The sequence below is a fragment of the Magallana gigas genome, chromosome 1, assembly GCF_963853765.1.
Source record: "Magallana gigas chromosome 1, xbMagGiga1.1, whole genome shotgun sequence".
Classification (NCBI taxonomy): Eukaryota; Metazoa; Mollusca; class Bivalvia; order Ostreida; family Ostreidae; genus Magallana; species Magallana gigas.
In genome coordinates this window covers 51,140,348-51,160,045 of record NC_088853.1, presented here as the reverse complement: position 1 = coordinate 51,160,045, position 19,698 = coordinate 51,140,348, and the positions used below count along the sequence as shown (strand labels likewise).

The following is a 19,698-nucleotide window of genomic DNA, read 5'->3' as shown; positions in this document are numbered from 1 at the left end:
ATTTAGAATTCATTAATATCAGTTTTTCATCGTTTTTCCATTAGTAAAGCACTACCGTGGTTAGTGTTTACCAGTTTCTTTCTAGAACAGTTTCTGAAATAGAAAGGATCTAAAACGATTTTTAAATAGAATTAATCATTTAATTGCATCGTATGCTCATCCTAGGGATTTTCTATAAGCATGGAATGAAAATTCGAGGGGGTGAAATATAATCGAAGAATATGAAATCAAAGTTTTATTGCCCTATAGCTGGCACGTGATTGTCTAGAACCAGTCAGATGTCGCGTTATGTTGAATAATCATATTGAGGTATAATAATAATGTGTATCCATGTATGAAATATTAAGATAATCGGTTAATTACTACGCGTTGTCAGATCCGTATATCTGTAAATCAATCTTTGATTCCTAGATCAGTTATTGCCTGACGTCATACAAGTTGGGTCAACTCATTCTTTTACGTAAAAGCTATCGATGGAAAAGTTTTAAATTGTAAAATAGTCATATAATCATGCAGCGCTTTGATGTTTTAATAGGACTTTATAGGCCTACATGTAGGTCAATCATGAATGATTATTGCGCAATCGGCAAGGAACACTTTTCATGAAACTGTCATAGGCCTACAAGGAAGATACCTACAACTTTTTTGGTGCCCATTTATGTTCATTGCTTCGTAGACATGCAGCCCAGTTCTAAAAATGAGCTGTGTTTACCTGTATAATTTAAATGCCTCGAATATTCGTGCTAGTCAGTGGCACGTTTGTTGTGCGTCGAAACAGAACATGCACGGGTTAATAGGAAAAACAAACGTATTTATCTGGGTCAAGGTCATCTGGTTGTTTCGTCAATACACACACTAAACTAACCAACGTCAACACATAGGTCTAGTTTTGCCCAGATTATCAACGAGGAAGGTACGCTAAATATACGGCTGAAAACTTTACAAGAAAAAAAGAATTTTGTAAAAGTGTTATTTTATTTTTAGACGAATTTATTGGAAAAACTATCCATCTTTCTTAGAAACGACAATTTGTGAATGATGGAAATTTCCGATACAGGAGGAATGGAGAAAATGATGTACACCGACCCTAAAACGATCGTTCCCCCTAAAAACTTGGACGAGTTAATAGAAGAACTGCACAAAGTGTTTGACAGTGACCATGTGAACGTTGAATATGTGACGGAGTTGATGGCCTCGTACAAAAGTAACCCAAAAGATTGGAAGAAATTCGCCATCTTCGACCTCCATAGGTAAACACATTTTTTTTTGGGGGGGGGGGGGGTGGTCATGTTTCAAGTAAAAATTCTTTACATCTTTTCAAAATATGAACTTAAATATTATAAACTGAACATATTATAATTTTAAAAAAAATAACACATTCATTTTATTATGAGGAAACATTTTAAATGCATTTTGATAAATTATGTATAATTAAGTGGCAGTGGGTGCCACTTTTATGAAAAGCAGACTGGTTTTAATGACAGTCTAGGGTTTGTGGGACAATTAAAAATAAAATATAAATATGTTATGTAATTTGTAAATGGCTTACATGTGTCATAAGACTGTACCAGAATGGAAGGTCATAATAAACCTGTCTCTCTTTTAATATCGCATTTATTTAACATTTAAATTTGGATAAAGCATGAGGACAAAAAAAAATATGTAAATTCTTATTGCTTCGGCTTGTATTTCAAAAAAAGGAAACGAATAGCAGTCAAACTATGCAGATTAAAAAAAAATCGTCTTTGAGACATGAGGTGGACAGTCCAATATCCAAGGTCATAAATAGAATTGATTATGAAATTTGTGTAATATTTTGCAGATATACGAGGAACTTGGTGGACGCAGGGAACGGAAAGTTCAATCTGATGGTGTTGTGTTGGAACACATCACAGGGGTCAGCCATCCACGACCACGCAAACGCTCACTGTTTCATGAAAGTGCTGGACGGCCACTCGCAAGAGGAACTGTTCGAATGGCCGCCGGGGAGCGAGGATGACGGGGAAATGAAGTCAAAGGGGAAAAAGTTGTATGAGAAGGATCAAGTAGCCTATATCAGTGGTGAGTAGGAAAATTTTGATGATCTGTGTGAAATAATGGTTGCATTTATTAATGCACTGTGACAATGTACCAGTGTCTGCTTTTAGACAGTAAATATATATGAGAAGGGAGGGTTTGTTAATTCCAGATGTAACCACAAAAAAAAAATGTTTGATTTTGGCATACAGTGAATAGTCTAGAAATGCTCTGACATCCATTTCATAAACCTCTATTTTTACAAGCTGATTTTCTTTTTTTCTTTTTTGTGCAGATACTATTGGTCTTCATCGAGTGGAAAACCCCAGCCACTCTGATACATCGGTCACACTTCATCTGTACTCTCCGCCCTTCAGCGAGTGCCAAAGCTTCGACGAGAGAACGGGAAATGCTCGCAAGGTTCAAGTCACGTTCTGGAGCCAGTTTGGAAAGCGAACACCATGTGTAAGTGTCTATGTAGAAAAATAATCAGGTTACATTTAGTTTCAATTTGGGAGAGACAGACAGAGAGAGAGAGAGATTATCAGATACAAAGTCTGGAGAGAGAGAGAGAGGGAGTTGAACATTTTCAGAGATACAGTTGGGAGGAAAAAGACTTGTAGGTTTTCAAATTCATTGAATAGAGGGGGGAATAGGGGACAGAATAGCAGATTTTTAGAAAGACGAGAAAGAGAGAGAGAGAGAGGAGGTGAGGGGATTAGAACAAGGAAGTGAAAGAGAGAAGCAATGGAGGAAATGTTAATAGGAGAATCAATTTTTTAGACACTGAATTGTTTTGATTGGAAAACTACTTAGGAAATCCTGAGTATAGCTGTGGTTAAATTAATGAGACATCATACATCCACTATAAAGTATATTGTAAATTTCTAGAAATTTTGTGGTGTTAGTGACAAACCATTTTAAAAAACGCATTTTTTTTGGCTCTCTTTCAAAACAAAATACAAGTATTGGATTAAAAGCAAATGTAATATTATAAGTCATTTTTAAACAAGGATAATCATTTCTGGCGGAGACTAAACATAATAAAAATTCCTTAAAAGGAACTGTTGTAAAGGGATTTTGAAGTATAGATTATAAGAATATATAATCAAATCATCCACTTAGCACTTTTTGGAATAATGAATAACTCGTATAAATTTTCTTTTTCTTTTTTAAGGGGGGTAAGGGGGGGGGGGCAGGGTGGTTTGTATTAGATAGGTTGATACACAAAGCTGCAAAGATTTTGATTTTATAGGGTTGTTGATGTTACACACTTGAAAATGTTACACACTTTTAAGTTGAACATGCTCCAAGTCTTAAGTTTTGAGAATTAGTTGAGAGAGCTCATTATTAAGGCATTACCTATTATCCTTACTACTTTGTTACATTTTTTTATAATATTGGTGACAGAACTCTGTATTTCATAATTTGAGTAGCTTTGCAGCAGTTTTAGATTTACTAATTTAGTAAATTATGAATTCAGTGTTTTTAAGCTACACTAAACTACACAGTACCAGAATAATGTTGATTGAATGAACCCATTTTATTTTTCATCAACAGGCAAAGTTACCAAGTTCCTGTGTTCCTGAGAACAATTAAACCTTCTACCATTGAAGAGTTACACAAAAGGTGAACAACTCCTGAGTAATCACCTGTGTGTTACTTTGAACATTGTGCAAGGAAACCAAAAGAAATGAAGAGCAGATACATTGCGACTTGTGTCAGAACAAAATATTGCAAACCTTTGTATAAACTCGTGTTAAAATTAGGAATTTAAAAAGAAAAGGGATGCTTTAAAATGTTTTCAGTTGCAATGTTATATTTGCTTTAAGAAGCTACAAATATGCATAGCAATGAATTTTTTGTTGCATTATTTTTTATTTGATTCTGTGTTGAATCTAAAAGTAGATTTGTTTTTGAAGATGTATGTAATCAGAGTGTATACAACATTTAAAAATGTGGTCACTAAACTTGAAGGCTTTAACATCATATCTATCTATTAATATGCTTGCAAATGTATATATAACTCCAAGAGTATTATTACATGTATTCCGGGACTTTTGTTGTTAAGATTTGTTAGCTATTTTTACTCTAAACCTGTTTTTTTTTTTTTGTGTACAAGGGTAAATGAACTTCATTAATCTTTATGAAAGCTTTGTATAAATGTACAACAAATTTATTTTTTTTCATTTCTATTTTTCTTTTATTTTACACTAAGTGGGTATATTTCAAATTTTCTAAAAGAACTTTGATTTCCTTTCTCTGTCTCTGTCTCTGTCTCTCTCTCTTTCAGTTCTGTAACAGTTTGGTTTTAAAATTAGAATAAGGTAGAAGTAGGCGTAATATGTGGCTTAGATGTGGTGCACAATTTTCAGTAGATATTTGCATTAATTGGTGTCATCTTTAAGTTTGACTGCAACTTTAACCTGACTATTTGGGTACATGCACTTGGTATTAAAATATAACCAATTGAAAGACGGATCCAAGAGAGGCCCCTTAAAGGGGGATTTTTTGGCGCGAACTCCCAAATGTCCTTTGACATTGGTACTCAAGAGTGATATTTCACTCAGTGACTCTTCTTGAATATGTTCCTTAAGAATGATGAATTTCATGTTAACTTTCATATTGACAATATATATGCTATATAAAGCTAATTTCAGTTTAATATGTATGTTCTTTATCTACCTTTTTAATGACACAGGTATTTTTGTTGGCATTTTGATTTGCTCAAACTTTTATATGAATGTTAAATTAAAGAAATATAAAAACACTATGTATAAGTCATGTTTTTCAAATCAATTCTTGTAGTAACTGATAAATATGCGATCTGTACTCTTATTATGATACATACGGTATACAAATTCTTATTATGATACATACGGTGTACAAACTCTTATTATGATACATACGGTATACAAACTCTTATTATGATACATACGGTATACAAACTCTTATTATGATACATACGGTATATACAAACTCTAATTCTGATGAATACGACTTCTGTGCTCATTATTATTAATACTGTATCAATTCTAAAGGCAGCTGCAACAACAACAAAATGGAATACTCTCTGTTGTTTAAACAATTAAGCTCCTAAGCTCCCCCCCTTCCCCCCCCCGTTGCTACGTACCTGAAATAAGATTCGTCCAACTTATGCACCGAATGAATGATGTGGGAAGATTTCATTTCATTTTATACTTCATTGTTCTATCTGTAAGTTTTCAAAACATACTGTCGATTCCTTATTTTATGCGAGTACTTAATTCCATGATACAACGGTTTTCCATCAAAGTGCCAGAACATAAAATCGCGAAGGCTGAAATTTTATCATTGTTTTCATGTAGTTTACATATGTCCAAAAATTAAAAGCGAGGTTTTAAAATTCGCGAGACGGGCTTCTCGCGATTTTACGCGGAATATAATTTCCTCGTGTTTAATTAGGAATTTACTGTATGTGTTTCATGATTTAACAAGATATCATTGGTTTACTGTCGGTCATTATTCAACACGAGTCGACAGTATCTTCTTTTTCTCAGTTCACCTTCACTTTATTCAAATTTGGAAATTAAAAATCAAATTTAGATGTCAGAATAAGTTACACTTTTATTTTATTTTTTTTACCTCTGTGTCTCTGAAACAGTTTCACATGTACCTGATATTCCAAAAAACACAAACATGAATTGACTTTTTCATTCCACAAGCTTACCGGTGTTGAAATTTTCAATTTTTAATTATTTAAATACTGTGGTTTCATCAATATTCGTTGAATACCAATTTTCATGGTTTTCGTTAAGTTGATCCACGGAATTAAATGTTCATTGAAGAGCAATTTTTATTAACATTTTGTATTGATAGGGTCATCGGCCACGAATTTACGTATTCTTGAAACTGTGATTTTCACTTTATCCACGAAAATTGATGCCCTTGAAAATTAATGAAACCACAGTAGCTGGTGAAATCCCTGTCTCCCATTGTTTATTATTTTTTTAGGGTTTCATTACACTGTTTTTTAACAATTGATCAAACCGTTTTTGTTGGAAAAAAAATATTCTTTTGTATGTATTAAAAATGTTAAACGAAAAATTGATGCTACAGCTTTCTCATGTTAAATTCAAAAAATTCTTACGATGTAACATTAAAAAAAATTGTTGTTTTTCTTCACGTGTCATATGATACATGCAGGATATAATATAGTTATGCGCTGAATGAAAAGTTTCATTGTTCTTTGTTTAATTGACGTTTTATAATAATGATTCAGAAAATGAAGTACGCATGAATTATGACCCACTTGAAGCATGAAAAGACACTCATATATTAATTGGCAAATGTTCAAATCTTTCTTTGTACAAAACTAGGAGTACATGTAGTTGGAGAAAGAATAATATCCCTTGGATGATTTTCATCAAAGATTTAATAACTCGATCAAATTCTGATGAGGGTTTAATAATTCCATCACTCCAACCAAGCACAGGAGTTACAAAGGTTTCTGACCCTTGTTTCTACATAATTATATGTCTCTTCTATTTCTAAAACTGGGTTATAAGTGCAGGAAACCTGTGTCTGTTCTGAAACAAAGTTACAGTACCAATCAGACCCAACGCAACACCAGAGTAAACCCCAGGTTTACTTTACGGGTTTACTCCAAGTTTACTTTTTGAAAATTTGGGTACACTTGGGGTTTACTTGGGGTTTACTTTGAATTTACTTTTAAAAAGAATTGTTTTTGTGGTGAACAGTACACACTGAAGCGTGAAGTAGACCTGTATTTTATCTTACCATCTTACTGCCTGTAATTCATTCCCCTTGTATATTCCAAATATACATGTAGTGTCTGCTTTCAGGGGTATACTTTTGATCGGGGTTTACTCTCTGTGTCCACTCTGGGTTTACTTTAGGTTTACTCTGGGTCCACTCTAGTAAACCCAGGGTTTACGTTCTGTTAGGTTGGGTATGATCGGTACTGCATATGGACAGAACCTTGTCCATGCTTCTACCAATGTCTGTTCTCTGTAACTACTGGTATATTCCAGAAGAAATATTAGTAGTGGTTAAATGGTCTGTAACCCTCATTACCCTTTTTCGAAAGAGATATAAAGCTGGTAACCTCCGTAATCTTTGTAACCCTGCTTCAGAAGAGATAGAGTTGGTCATTTGTAACCCCTGTAACCCTGTTTCAGAAGAGATAGGGCTAGGAACATTTGTAACCCTTGTAACCCTGTTTCAGAAGAAATATGGTTGGTAACATTCATAAACCCTTGTAGCCCTGTCTCAGAAGAGATATGGTTGGTAATATTTGTAACCCATGTAACCCTGTTTCAGAAGAGATAGCCCTGGTTACATTTGTAACCCTTGTATCCCTCTTTCAGAAGAGATAGAGCTGGTAACATTCGTAACCCTTGTAGCCCTGTTTCAGAAGAAATAGGGCTGGTAACATTCGTAACCCTTGTAACCTTGTTTCAGAAAAGATAGCCCTGGGTACATTTGTAACCCTTGTATCCCTGTTTCAGAAGAGATAGCCCTGGTTACATTTGTAACCCTTGTATCCCTCTTTCAGAAGAGATAGAGCTGGTAACATTCGTAACCCTTGTAGCCCTGTTTCAGAAGAAATAGGGCTGGTAACATTCGTAACCCTTGTAACCTTGTTTCAGAAAAGATAGCCCTGGGTACATTTGTAACCCTTGTATCCCTGTTTCAGAAGAGATAGCCCTGGTAACATTCGTAACCCTTGTAGCCCTGTTTCAGAAGAGATAGGGCTGGTAACATTCGTAACCCTTGTAGCCCTGTTTCAGAAGATAGGGTTGGTAAGATGTGTAACCCTCGTAACCTTGTTTTATAAGAGATATGGTTGGTAACATTCGTAACCCTTGAAACAATATTTCAATTTAGTGATAGGTGAACCATTAAATCTGGTTTACAAAATTGCAACACAGAGAAACTATTCTGTTTTCTTATTGCATTATAGGTGCTCATTATGATTTCATAAAATTCTTGCATGCCGGACAAAATTAAAGTAAGATTTGCAATTTGTGAGAAGTGTTTTTTGTGTACTATCAGTCCATTGTGCTTTTATATTATCTCCATCGATATGATTAGGATTCTACAATGTATTAATAGTAGCTGGTACATCTAGTGTCTAATTTTCTCAGACATTCAATTCAGTGTGAGCTTCCATTCAAACACATTTTTTCAGGTGAAACTTGTTTGAAAAAGATAAAAAGCAATGCTTAAATATTGTAAACATTTATTAAAAGTTAATTTGTTCTCAAAGTACAACATATACATGTAATTTCACTTCCCATTCATAGCAACATTAAGTTTTCATCATATGCTGCATCCAAAAATTTCTTAACCCCCCCCCCCTTTTTTTTTTAATTTGAACAAACTAGTAATGCAGCATGTGTATAACTGCTACATTATATAAACAAATGACATAAATTGTAGTTTTATTCCCCCATCCCCTTAAAAAAAATTTAAATATCTTTTCCCTCATGTATTAATGGAATTGGTCAAAGATCTTGTATGGGTTTACAAATGTACATATGACAACCATGCATACACGTGAAACACAATTAATGATGACAATATTATTTTGTTTTTCAAAACAAATGGAGTTAGCTCTTTAGAATGTTGGGAAGGTCCGGCAGTTTCATGTCCTTGATTTTCTGGGGTAGGTTCATGTCTTTGACGGCGGAAACGGCTCGAGCTGGGGCCGCTATGATTCCAGCCTAAAAATAGAAATGATGTATTTGAAATTTTTGACACAAAAACGAATTTGAGTTGCGTCATTTATAATACAGATTTGGAGCAACATAGAGGTATCATTTGTACAGAATTGAAGCTACTTAGAGGTAGGATATTGACAGAATCAATAAGAGATGTCCAGTACTCGTAGTACCAGGTATACATTGTGTGTATATATATATATATATATATATATATATATATATATATATATATATATATATATATATATATATATATATATTTATATATATACTGTAAATTCCTTATTAAACGCAAGGAATTAATATCTGCGTGAAATCTTCCTTGCGGATTTTAAAAACTCGCTTTTAATTTTCAGACAGTTTTGAGCTACATGAAATTATATATAACCAAAAAATGGTATTCGCGATTCTATATTCTCGCGATTTGATGCAAAACAGTGGAACCGTTGAATTAAGTACTCGCGTAAAATAAGGAATTTACAGTACCTAAATAATTGATCCTACTTTAAGGTAGTATACACATGTATTTAGAATCTATCCTATTTAGAAGCAGAACATAGATAAACAGACTAAAATCTATCTATGGTAGCAAAGTTGAATCATTAATCAAAACATGTGAATTTTTATGGTAACCCTGAACTTATAACTTGATTAATACATGTATTGTGTACCCTACTCATTATAACATGTACACGTTATTCATCAACTCCCTTTGTCAATTGTTTATCGTCAAATTACATGTGATTGTCTTATTATTTTAAAACAAAAGCAAAAACATCAAAGCAAAACTTTTAGTCAACTCACATAAATCAAAAAGGATTTATTGTTTTAACAAATCCAGTATAATTCTGATTAATTCAGTATATGTATATTGATTCTTGGGAAAATATATTTGAATCTGTTTTTAATTTAATGCAAGATAGACCCAACTAATTACTGGTACATGTAATTGTAAAATTATTTCCAGGATAATATAGAAAATCAAAACATCTTGTGAATCTACCTCATATTTTATTTCTATTGAAATATTTGGACCACACAAACACAAACTTGTTAGTTTAGATTAAATCAAGTACATAGTATATTTTTACGATGGAGGGTTTTCCTTCAATTTTATTTTTATATAATTAGAACCATTTTAACAAGAGCTTGGACTTTGGGTAGTTGTGTCAAACAGCAACGTGATGTAGGCCTGTCTATTTCATTGCTATCCACTTAGCTATGGCTCTTTGAAATCAACAAGGTTTATCTGGCATTTTAGCTAAGACGACACAATGCGTGCATATTTCGCTTGAAACCAGAGTCATTTTTAACTTGTCTTGAAACAAGAAGCAGTTAGTTACGTCAAACTGAAAGTCCAAGGTCTTTTTAAAATGGTTCTAACAGTGTACTGTTGGTTTGAAGCCTAGCTGATTTCTATACAGTTATAACATTGTTTTTTAACATTAGTTTTCGCATGTTTCTACTGTAAATTCCTTATATTAAGTACCTAATTCCGTGATCCCGCTGGTTTGTATCAAATCGCGAGAATATAAAATCGCGAACGTTGAACTTTTCTCTGTATTTCTAATAGTTTTCAACTCTCAGAAAATAATGGCGAGATTTTAAAATCCGCGAAGGATGCTTCTCGCAATTTTACGCGGATATAAATTCCTCGCGTTTAATTAGGAATTTACAGTATTTATCCTAACCAAGATTTTTTTGTTGATCGTTGTAATTTAACGTTTAAGTTTTTATGCTATCTCCTCATGCTTCACACCGAATCATTGGTGAAAAAAAAACCCTACCAGTTATTTTTTCTAAGAATTACGGTAATATTTTTGCTTTTTTCACCACTTTTTTATATTGCACTTTCTATAATAGGTAAAAATTTATACCTGGTGTTGTTTGATACTAGAAACTTTTTTAGCCGCCAAAAAAAAAGAGAGCAACAAATGAAATATGTTACAGATATCCGGTTCTTCATTTTCACTAAAACTGTAACCCACGAAAGAAACAAATATTTGGCAAAAATGTATCTCATTGATCAAAGAAATCTTGACTAACGCTCTGAACATCTAAACATGATAGTTGAATTACCGGTATAGACTGTTGATATTATAGATCTTATATCACGAAAAACAGCACTGCAGGTAAGCAGAAAGTTCACACATTTGATAATCTTTAGAAAAATGTAATTTAGTTAAAGCAATATGAGCTGTATTTTTTAGAATTTTATTTTGCTGCAAAAATCTGCTAGTATAAGTCTGCCTGTAACTTAAACTTTTATGTTAAATAAGGTTTGGTAAAATCATTAATTTTTGTCAGGAGAAAGATTTCACTTATAACTAAGGAATATATAGCAGATCAATTTTTGTACAGGACGACAATAATTCAATTTTGCTCTAATTAAGGCTTCTTAATGGCTTTTCCCACAAAAACAGAGCTAACAGAAATTTAAAAACCATGATATTTTTTGTCATTGTAGTAGAAAATAACATTTTCTTTATAAAAAATTTCAACTTGAAAATTGCAGCTCATATTGCTTTAAAAACCTATTTTGGTAACAATTCTAAAAGAAATTACTTGTTAGATATAGATGTATGTATGATAAGTTTTTGATCTGTGCCATGGTGGTTAATAAAAATATTATAAGACTTTAAGTTTACTTAGTTTTTAAAAAATGTTAAAAGAAAAATAATGTGATATATATCTATCAGTGGCAAACACACAGCAAAAAAGGTCAGGTTAAATTCATCACAGCGTTAAAAGCCGCCCATTATCTGCAATTTTTTTTTCGTTTAGATTTTAAGTCAAGCGATTAAGTGCAGAGATCCAAAAATTACTTCACAATTATCCTTTTGACTTTAGATTCCAGGGTCCAAATCCCTTAATTAAAGAAAATATGAACCCATCTTAATCAATCTTATCAAAATTAGAACTTCCATCGGTTTTGATCCGTCACGTGGAAGATCTCTGCGCATCAAAAACCAGGAAGCAAATGAAAGTTTTAATTTTAATTAGATTGCATCTTAATGAAATTGTTTGTTTGTCCTCTCCTAAATGGATGTTCAAACACTATAAATAGTGGTTCAATGATAAGGGATATCATTTCTTTTTTCTCAGGGAACTACATTTGATATGGCCAAATATTTGCATGGCCCCTCCCCCTCCATTTTTACCAACTATACATAGAATTTATATTTATTTACAAAAGGTTTGTTATAAGCTGTCATTCTCCAACAAATATTCATATTTTGCCTTCAATAGCATAAATAGCAGGTCTGAATATGGTATATTGTACCATTTTCATGGCATGTTTTTGTTCATATACCAAATGGTACTTGAGCAAGCATGTGCTCGACCTTTACTGGTCCAAACCTTCGGAAAACACCCATTTTCTGCTCCAAAACACTGATTTATAAACATCAAATGATATTTATGATGGCATTTCTACATTGTGACATCATAAGCTTTAAATCTACCGGAATTTTAACCTTTATAAAACTTTTATTTTGGGGGGGAAAATACATAATATTGCAAGTAGTCCTTTGCCCAAGAATTGAATTTTAAAACATTATGCTTTATAGACTGTTGATAAAAATATTTGAGTTGGGTACTTTTTTCGCCAATCAAACAAGAGAAGGTAAACAAACAGTTTTTTTGGAAAGGTGATTTAATATGATTTATTTACATTAAGCTTCTTATTTACAAGCATTTTGATGGTCGTTAGATGTTATGATCAATAAGTGAAAATAATGCTTGAACTTTAATTTAATGAATGGCCTTGACCCCTTACTTTTATCAAGACTTTTGACCTTGGCTTTAAAAAGAGCTTACCTCTGATTTTTCTAGCTTGCTCTGTTCCTCAATTCTGGTGAGAATTTCTGACATATTGGTCTCTAAAACCATTCCTCCCATCACTAACTCCGATAGAATATTATGGACCTGTGGTTAAAAAAGGCAAGCAAACATAAAAACATGGACAAAAACATTTATTGTCGTATTCAATTTGAATAGACAGCAAAAATTCTATATCTGTGATAGGTTGAGTTTCATATTCTCTCTCTGTCTCTCTCTCTCTCTCGCTGTCTCTCTGTCTCTGTCTCTCTCTCTCTCTCTCTCTCTCAACTTTACCTTGTCCACATGAAAAATGAGATCCAACTCACAAACATTCTCAAAGCATTTGTCCAGCGTTTCAACAAACACCTGAAATAAAAACATGCTGTGGTTATTTTTTGCATATTCAGATTGTACATTATTTGGCAGATATTGATTTTTCAACAAATAAGCATGGATTTGAATATATGCATTAAATTTTTTTTACAAAAAGACACCTATCCTTATACATGCATGCATGATAGCAGAAGCAGCTTTCTGCCAAAAATACTAATAAGATTCACAGTTAAATGTTAATTAACAGTACTAAGAAATATCAGATTGCTAAGTTCGCCCAAAGAATAAATAATGTAAAATCAATTACAGTCCTTGAAACTTTGTACTTTCCCACTAAAACGGTGAGTGAACGGTAAGCGCACGCTGAGCAAACGACATTTAAACATTCGAAAGAACTGAGGCATGTTCAACAGAGGAATCACTCACGAGTTGCAGGTAAAAGTAATTTTGCAAAGCGCTCGCAAGTGCTTGCTCTGTTGAACATGCCTCGGTTTAGGTTTGCTTTAAAAGATGTGTATAAGCATAGAAGAGTTTCAAGCTTAAATTAAATATCCATCGACATTTTTAAAATCAAAAGATGGGGTACTGTATTTTATGCTTTAATTAATTCTCAATATACATGGAAATACTTCCGAAGGCAAAGAGACGTTTTTGTCTTATAAATTTTCTTAATTAATAGATCAAAGCTTTAAAATATATATCTGCCATAAAAAGGGAAGTTAATCTTAATTGCTAACAAATTACACTTAAAGCAAATGTACCAAGGTTTCACACAAAATCATAAACAACACTTCTATAAACCAGTAACAAAATTGTGTGAAAAATCGCAATTCTATATCATTAACATGATATTAAAATCATAACTGAAATTTTAAGAACCCTTTCCATCTAAATATGTTGAACAACGTTTAGAACCATTTTAACAAGAGCTTGGACTTTGGGCAGTGCGTGACAAACTCTGATTTGACAAAAGCGGGGTCTACTCATGGTTAACTGTCCAGTCATTGGCTAATAGATATGAATATATTGAACGCAATGACACTCACCCGACTTCACCCAGAGATGTATATTTCCCTGAAACAACGTCAATTTCACACAGCAGAGCAGATCTTGACAAACAACTTTCCAGTTTTGACAGTCAATGAATATTAATGAAGCTTCTCGTAGCAAATTAGAAGAAAGCAGGTCAATATTTGACAGCTTGTTTTGATGAGCAAACTAGATAGAAACATCCCACAGAAAGTCCAAACTTTTGTTAAAACGGTTCTATTCAGAAGCAGAAACATTTTTCCATAATCTCGACCACATTGTCATGCAACAAATCAGTCTTTCCTTTTGGCATACATCATTCACTTAAAATTATGATTATTCTATTTTGTTTCAAATAATTTGCTATCAACTGCAAGTTTCCAAAGAAATTAAATGAACTTTTCATTTTTGTGTTTGTGAATACCAACCTGTATTAAATCAAGAATTCCGAGTTCACTCTCGGAAGAATCCACACAGAACACAAAGAACAGAGTAGCATAATGGCGGTAGATGATTTTATAATCGGAACCTCCTATTAACCTACAAAAAATACAATGATAAATTGATCTTAAATTTTCAAAATGTCAAATAAACTAAGTTGTATCAGTAATTCAGTATCATTTACATATACAGGTATCAGACTTTGGTCAACATTGACTAGTTATAAGTATGATTTCAAAATGAATCAATTCCAACATATCTTTAGAGCACTGCATTAAATCTTTACAATTTTATCTAAATGGGTATGGGCATGATTTTGGTCAATTTTTAATTTTTGTATTTTTGTTGTTTACAATGCCTTAGTAAGGTATTTCTAATGATCAATTAAAATTTGTGTGTCAGTTGTAGACTTTAGTGCTCACAGTTCTTTGCTAAGTAAGTAACAGAGACACTTATTGCCTCTGCTGGGGTTTGAACCCAGATCCCCTGGCATGCAAATCCAGCACTCTACCGATTGAGCTAAAGGGTTAACCCACTCGCCAGAGCTAGTAGGAATGCCATTTACCTGAATCTACCACATGTAAACAAGGCTCGTGTCATGCTTTTATTTACATTAGTTCAATATGCCGTAAAAAGTTCCTTTACAAGCTGATCGATTTTTCTATCTGCTGATTAGTTTCGAACATAAATATACAGTTCCTAGCATATTCATTTTAGGTCTAAGACTGGAAAATTCAAAATGTAAATAAAAACAAAACCTGAGCTTTGTTTACATAGCAAAGAATTGCAAGCTCTGTATCTCACTTTGTTCTGGACTAATGACACTCAAATATTGATTGTGTATTACTTACTACATGTACTACAGCATTTCGAACATTGAAAACAGGCCCCAGGTCCATAAAAGTTAGACGGGCTCAGTTTTGATCTCAGTCTCACTTTTCCACTATATATTCCTTTTGTTAAAGTGAGACTGAGATCAAAAGTGAGCTCATCTAAGTTTAATGGTCCTGGGGCCAGAAAAATAAGTTTTGACCCGAATCGTGACCATGCCCCTTTAAGAACTTGCCAATCAAGTATTCAATATACATGTATAATCTGACTTTCTGATTGAATAATCACCTTAAAAACTTTATTTTAGTAGCACTCAAACTACCTGTCACAAAAAATAACTATTTACCAGTAAATTAATCTAAATGCATTGTGAGCAACAGATACAAATCCTGAAGCATGCTACTACACAACTTGCTTACTACACTTGTGCTATGCACTCACCAAAACAGTTAACATGAAACACTATACTCTGTCCCGAGTTTTTGCTTCCACCACTTTTTGCTTGATATTTCAATAATAATACCGGTAAATACCTTTGTGCTCAAACCACGTTCATCCACTAATATGAAAAATGTCCAGATTATCTGTTTTAAAGAGCCCCCTCTACCGCTTCAGGTTTTTAATACACATCCCGAAATTGAAAGTCTACGGAGATTTTGCATTGCATCAGCCATTAATAAGCCCGGATGATAACGTTAAAAAATTGCGCAAGGTATCCCGAGTACTTTCCAATGGAGAAAAGATGTAAACATTTCCCATTATAATCTCCGTAAGAAAATTGTTTTCGTTCCTGTGAAATTTTATGAGTGAAAAGGGATAATTTTTCAATGAAGATATCTTGGATATATTCCCTTTCATCGATTTCAATTGTATTTCTTTCAAAGGCATGTGTATTTTTATTAAAAATCATCAAAAATTGATGGAAGCAATAACTTGGGACAGACTATAATAAATTCTGGTATTGTGTAGTACAGCTTCAGGATCTGTAATCTTTTTTTAACATTAACACCTACGTTCCACCTTCCAGGAAATTGCACACATTGTCATCCCGTTTGGATACCAGATGAAAAGTCTCTCTAATGATTTGTTGCTGGAGATCTTCTGGCTGTGCACAAAAAACCAAAACCATTAATCTTATTTATAAGCTTTCATAGTCAATGTCTACTCTGTATATTCAATCAGAATTTATCAAGGTGATAAATTTAAACTGTTGTGTACAACCTCCAAACAAATTTAAAAGTTCTGTATTCGAAATTGTTACTTTTATTTTAGTATAAAACTTCCCCACCACCTGACCTCTCAATATTGACAACAGCACATGATGACACTGTCACTTACGAAATATTGGTAGAACTTTGAAAGCCTAGGCTTCCCGTGGTTGTTAAAAACAAGAATAGCCTTAATCATGATCGTTGTGTCTTTCTCATCTCATTTTTGTTGATAAATACACACATACACAGATATTACAGAGCAAACTGGGGCCCTTGAGGGGGGAGTTGACGTTGAGACCGGAAGTGTATCTAAATAACATCGATCGGTCTTCATCGGACAAACTCTTCTTTTTGGTAGATTCGTCCCTCAAACAAAAGAGCTGAACGTTTTTTCGCCCCAAACAGCAGAGACATAAATAAATGTTATTTATGTCTCTGCCAAACAGCAAACATTAAAGTAAAATGTTTTGTATCCGCCGGTTGCCACAGGTTAAAAACATTAAACATTATGGCATTTTTTAAGATCTAATTTGAAAACAGATAACAAGAAAGATATCAATTTCACTTGAACTCTTATCGTGCTAAACATTTTTTAATGGTAAAAAAAAAAATCAATAATTTATCTATGATATCATAATACGAAGGAAATAAACTGAAAAAAGTAAGTTTATTTCCCTAATACTTTATATTTCACCAGAATTAATCAATATATTTTTGGATGTAAATTTCGATATGATCCATGATTTAAAATGTATGTACCGCGTAGTAGAATATGTATTTGTAGTCTTGATCGAATTGAACTCTGAGAGCATGGAGAGCGGATTCATTTAAAGATCTCCGAAAGCTCTCTAGCCGTTTACTGGTGTTGTTGGAACTTGAATTGGGGGTTTTCTATATTATTTTCTATATATAGCTGTAAATTTAGTTCAGAGCTACAGTTTTGTAATACATGCACCCCAACCCCTTTCCCTAAAAAAAATGCATTCCCAAGAGCATATGTCAGTTTTTAGACGATACATTAAAATTTCAGTACGTACTGCATATCTGTCCTCCCGTTTTTGTTGGGTTTTTTTAATTTAATTTTTTTTTTGTCAGAGACAAATGTTATTTATGTCTCTGGTTCTGTTTTTGTTTTGTTTTGGTTTTTTTTTTGGGGTTGGGGGGGGGGGGGGGTTAAAATTTCAACTGATTAAATTCGAGCTTAACAGCTTTAATGATCAGCTTAAAATTTTGTGTGGTTGATTTCTTGAATCAAAATCTTGAAAACATAAAATTTGCATCTGCTACAGATATTACTGAACAATGATCTTTAAATGTTATTTTCATTACTTTGAAAAACTTAAAGTAGTCATGTTGTATATTTTATTTGATATATCGGAAAGGACAATGCTTTAACCGATTTAGAATTTTCAAATTTTACAATATTTAGCCAAAAAATAGCTTTAAGAAATATTTGATGAGGCAAAAATATTGTAAAACCTAGCTCCAGCGGAATTCGAACTCATGACTAACAGATTTGTAGTAAGCCCTACTTATACAAGTACACTTGGTTTTATTGTTTATTTCGATAAACAATACGTCACAGCATGGAAGTGTCCCATACACCTTAAAGGGGCATGATCACGATTTTGGTCAAAAAAAAAATTTCCGAGTTTGATATTTACAATGCTTCAGAAAGGCATTTTTGATAGGCAACCGTAATTTGAGTGTCATTTGTTGAGTTATAAGCAAGTTACAGAGCTTGAAATTCTTCGCTATGTAAACAAAGCGTTTGTTTACATTTTGAACGTTGAAGTAAAAATTTCGGTTTTAAACCTAAAACGAATGTGTTAAACGTTAGAAACTTAAAATGAATAAAAAGATGGATAAATAAGATGGAATTTTTTTTATCTGGTATATTGAACCTATGTAAACAAAATCAGGGCACGAGCCTTGTTTACATGTGAAAGAATTGTGAGCCCTGTATCTTGCTTATAACTCTTCGAATGACTCTCAAATTTAATTTGATCATTAGAAATGCATTTCTAAAGCATTGTAAATAATAAAAACGTAAAAATAAAATTTGACCAAAATCGTGACCATGCCCCTTTAAGGTGGGTCCCCACTCGAGTGACGTCATCGGTGATAGTTCTGTATTGAAAATATGTAATAATCATTTCTGATTAAGCACAGAGTTATTGTATGTGTATCGAGTTAAAAGTTATATTCAGTAGCAAAATAATGTGTAATTCTTCTGCATGTAATATAGAAGGTTTTGATGTTTTAGTACTATACGTTAATCTATTGAACTTGTACATGCAGGTAGTATATATGTAACGTACTTTTCACCAAGTCCCTACAAAAATAACTATAATCTTATCAAGGTCTATCTCTTAAGAATAAAGAGTAGAGATATACTTTGAAAAAAAAAATTAAAGTTATTCACTTAGAAAATATTGGAAGACAATGCAATTTGTGAATGACATTTTCCTAAGGTCGGGGGGGGGGGGAGTATACTTTCAACTTCAATTCCACTGTTTATTTCATTATTTTCAATTCAATTTTTTACATGGTCCCATATAAGTGGGGGGGGGGGGGGGGGCAACTCCATGTTAATTCAATTTTTGTATGTAAATTTTAAGAAAAATTTTTGTTGTGCAAAAAAGTGGGAGGCTGCCCCCCCCCCCTTATGCCCGACCGTATTTGATCTCCTTATAATATTTAAAGAATTATTCTACATAACTTATAGTCATATAATTTTCAACATTTATACGATTGAATAGTAAAATAAATATTGACGTACTGTATTGGACTATACATTACAAAATCGATTCGTGGTGTTATCACAAACAAAACACTCGAAAATGTAAAAATAAAGTAATACATTTCATGCGCGAATAGAGAGGGGAAGGGATGTCGGATGGGGGTCCGGTGCCTCCCCTGGAAAATTTAAAATTCTTAAATTAAAACACTAGATTGACCCGAAGATACCTCGGACCCCCTCCCCCCCCCCCCCCAGGCAGACTAAGATATCCCTCGCTCAGGCACCCCTCTGGAAACATTTTCTGTATCCGCCTATGCATTTTATTCACGACAATTTAATAATTTCAATTCATAACATCGTGAAGTTTCTTACAACATGTTAGAAGGTACATTAATAATCAAATATACTAGTAAAGCTAAGTTCTTTGTAGGATAGCGCATCAACGTGTTGTGTTATATAACCCCTCTCTCTCTCTTTTAATTCCTGCATGGTATATTTATTAATTTTAAAAGATGAAGAGTATATGTACAATTTTTTGGGTACA

At 33.1% G+C, this 19,698-nt stretch overlaps 2 protein-coding genes across 3 annotated transcripts; one reads left to right on the top strand and one right to left on the bottom strand.

Moving 5' to 3' along the window:
* The first annotated feature begins 853 nt into the window (after positions 1 to 853).
* On the top strand, positions 854 to 4,228 carry LOC105330874 (cysteine dioxygenase type 1). Its single transcript, XM_011432807.4, has 4 exons — positions 854 to 1,250; positions 1,823 to 2,061; positions 2,312 to 2,481; positions 3,577 to 4,228. The coding sequence occupies exons 1-4, from the start codon at positions 1,036 to 1,038 to the stop codon at positions 3,613 to 3,615; spliced, it is 663 nt and encodes a 220-aa protein (XP_011431109.3). The 5' UTR covers positions 854 to 1,035; the 3' UTR covers positions 3,616 to 4,228.
* A 4,015-nt stretch (positions 4,229 to 8,243) lies between these two features.
* On the bottom strand, positions 8,244 to 16,735 carry LOC105335186 (AP-3 complex subunit sigma-1). Of its 2 annotated transcripts, XM_034465397.2 has the most exons (7): positions 16,539 to 16,735; positions 16,214 to 16,305; positions 14,357 to 14,468; positions 12,861 to 12,932; positions 12,564 to 12,671; positions 11,570 to 11,612; positions 8,244 to 8,744 (listed from the first exon to the last, which is right to left on the bottom strand). In XM_034465397.2, the coding sequence occupies exons 1-6, from the start codon at positions 16,605 to 16,607 to the stop codon at positions 11,577 to 11,579; spliced, it is 489 nt and encodes a 162-aa protein (XP_034321288.1). In that variant the 5' UTR covers positions 16,608 to 16,735; the 3' UTR covers positions 8,244 to 8,744; positions 11,570 to 11,576. The 2 variants fall into 2 exon arrangements, with proteins under 2 accessions (XP_034321288.1, XP_034321287.1); XM_034465396.2 differs by lacking the exon at positions 11,570 to 11,612 and having other exon boundaries at positions 16,539 to 16,733.
* Positions 16,736 to 19,698: the final 2,963 nt, after the last annotated feature.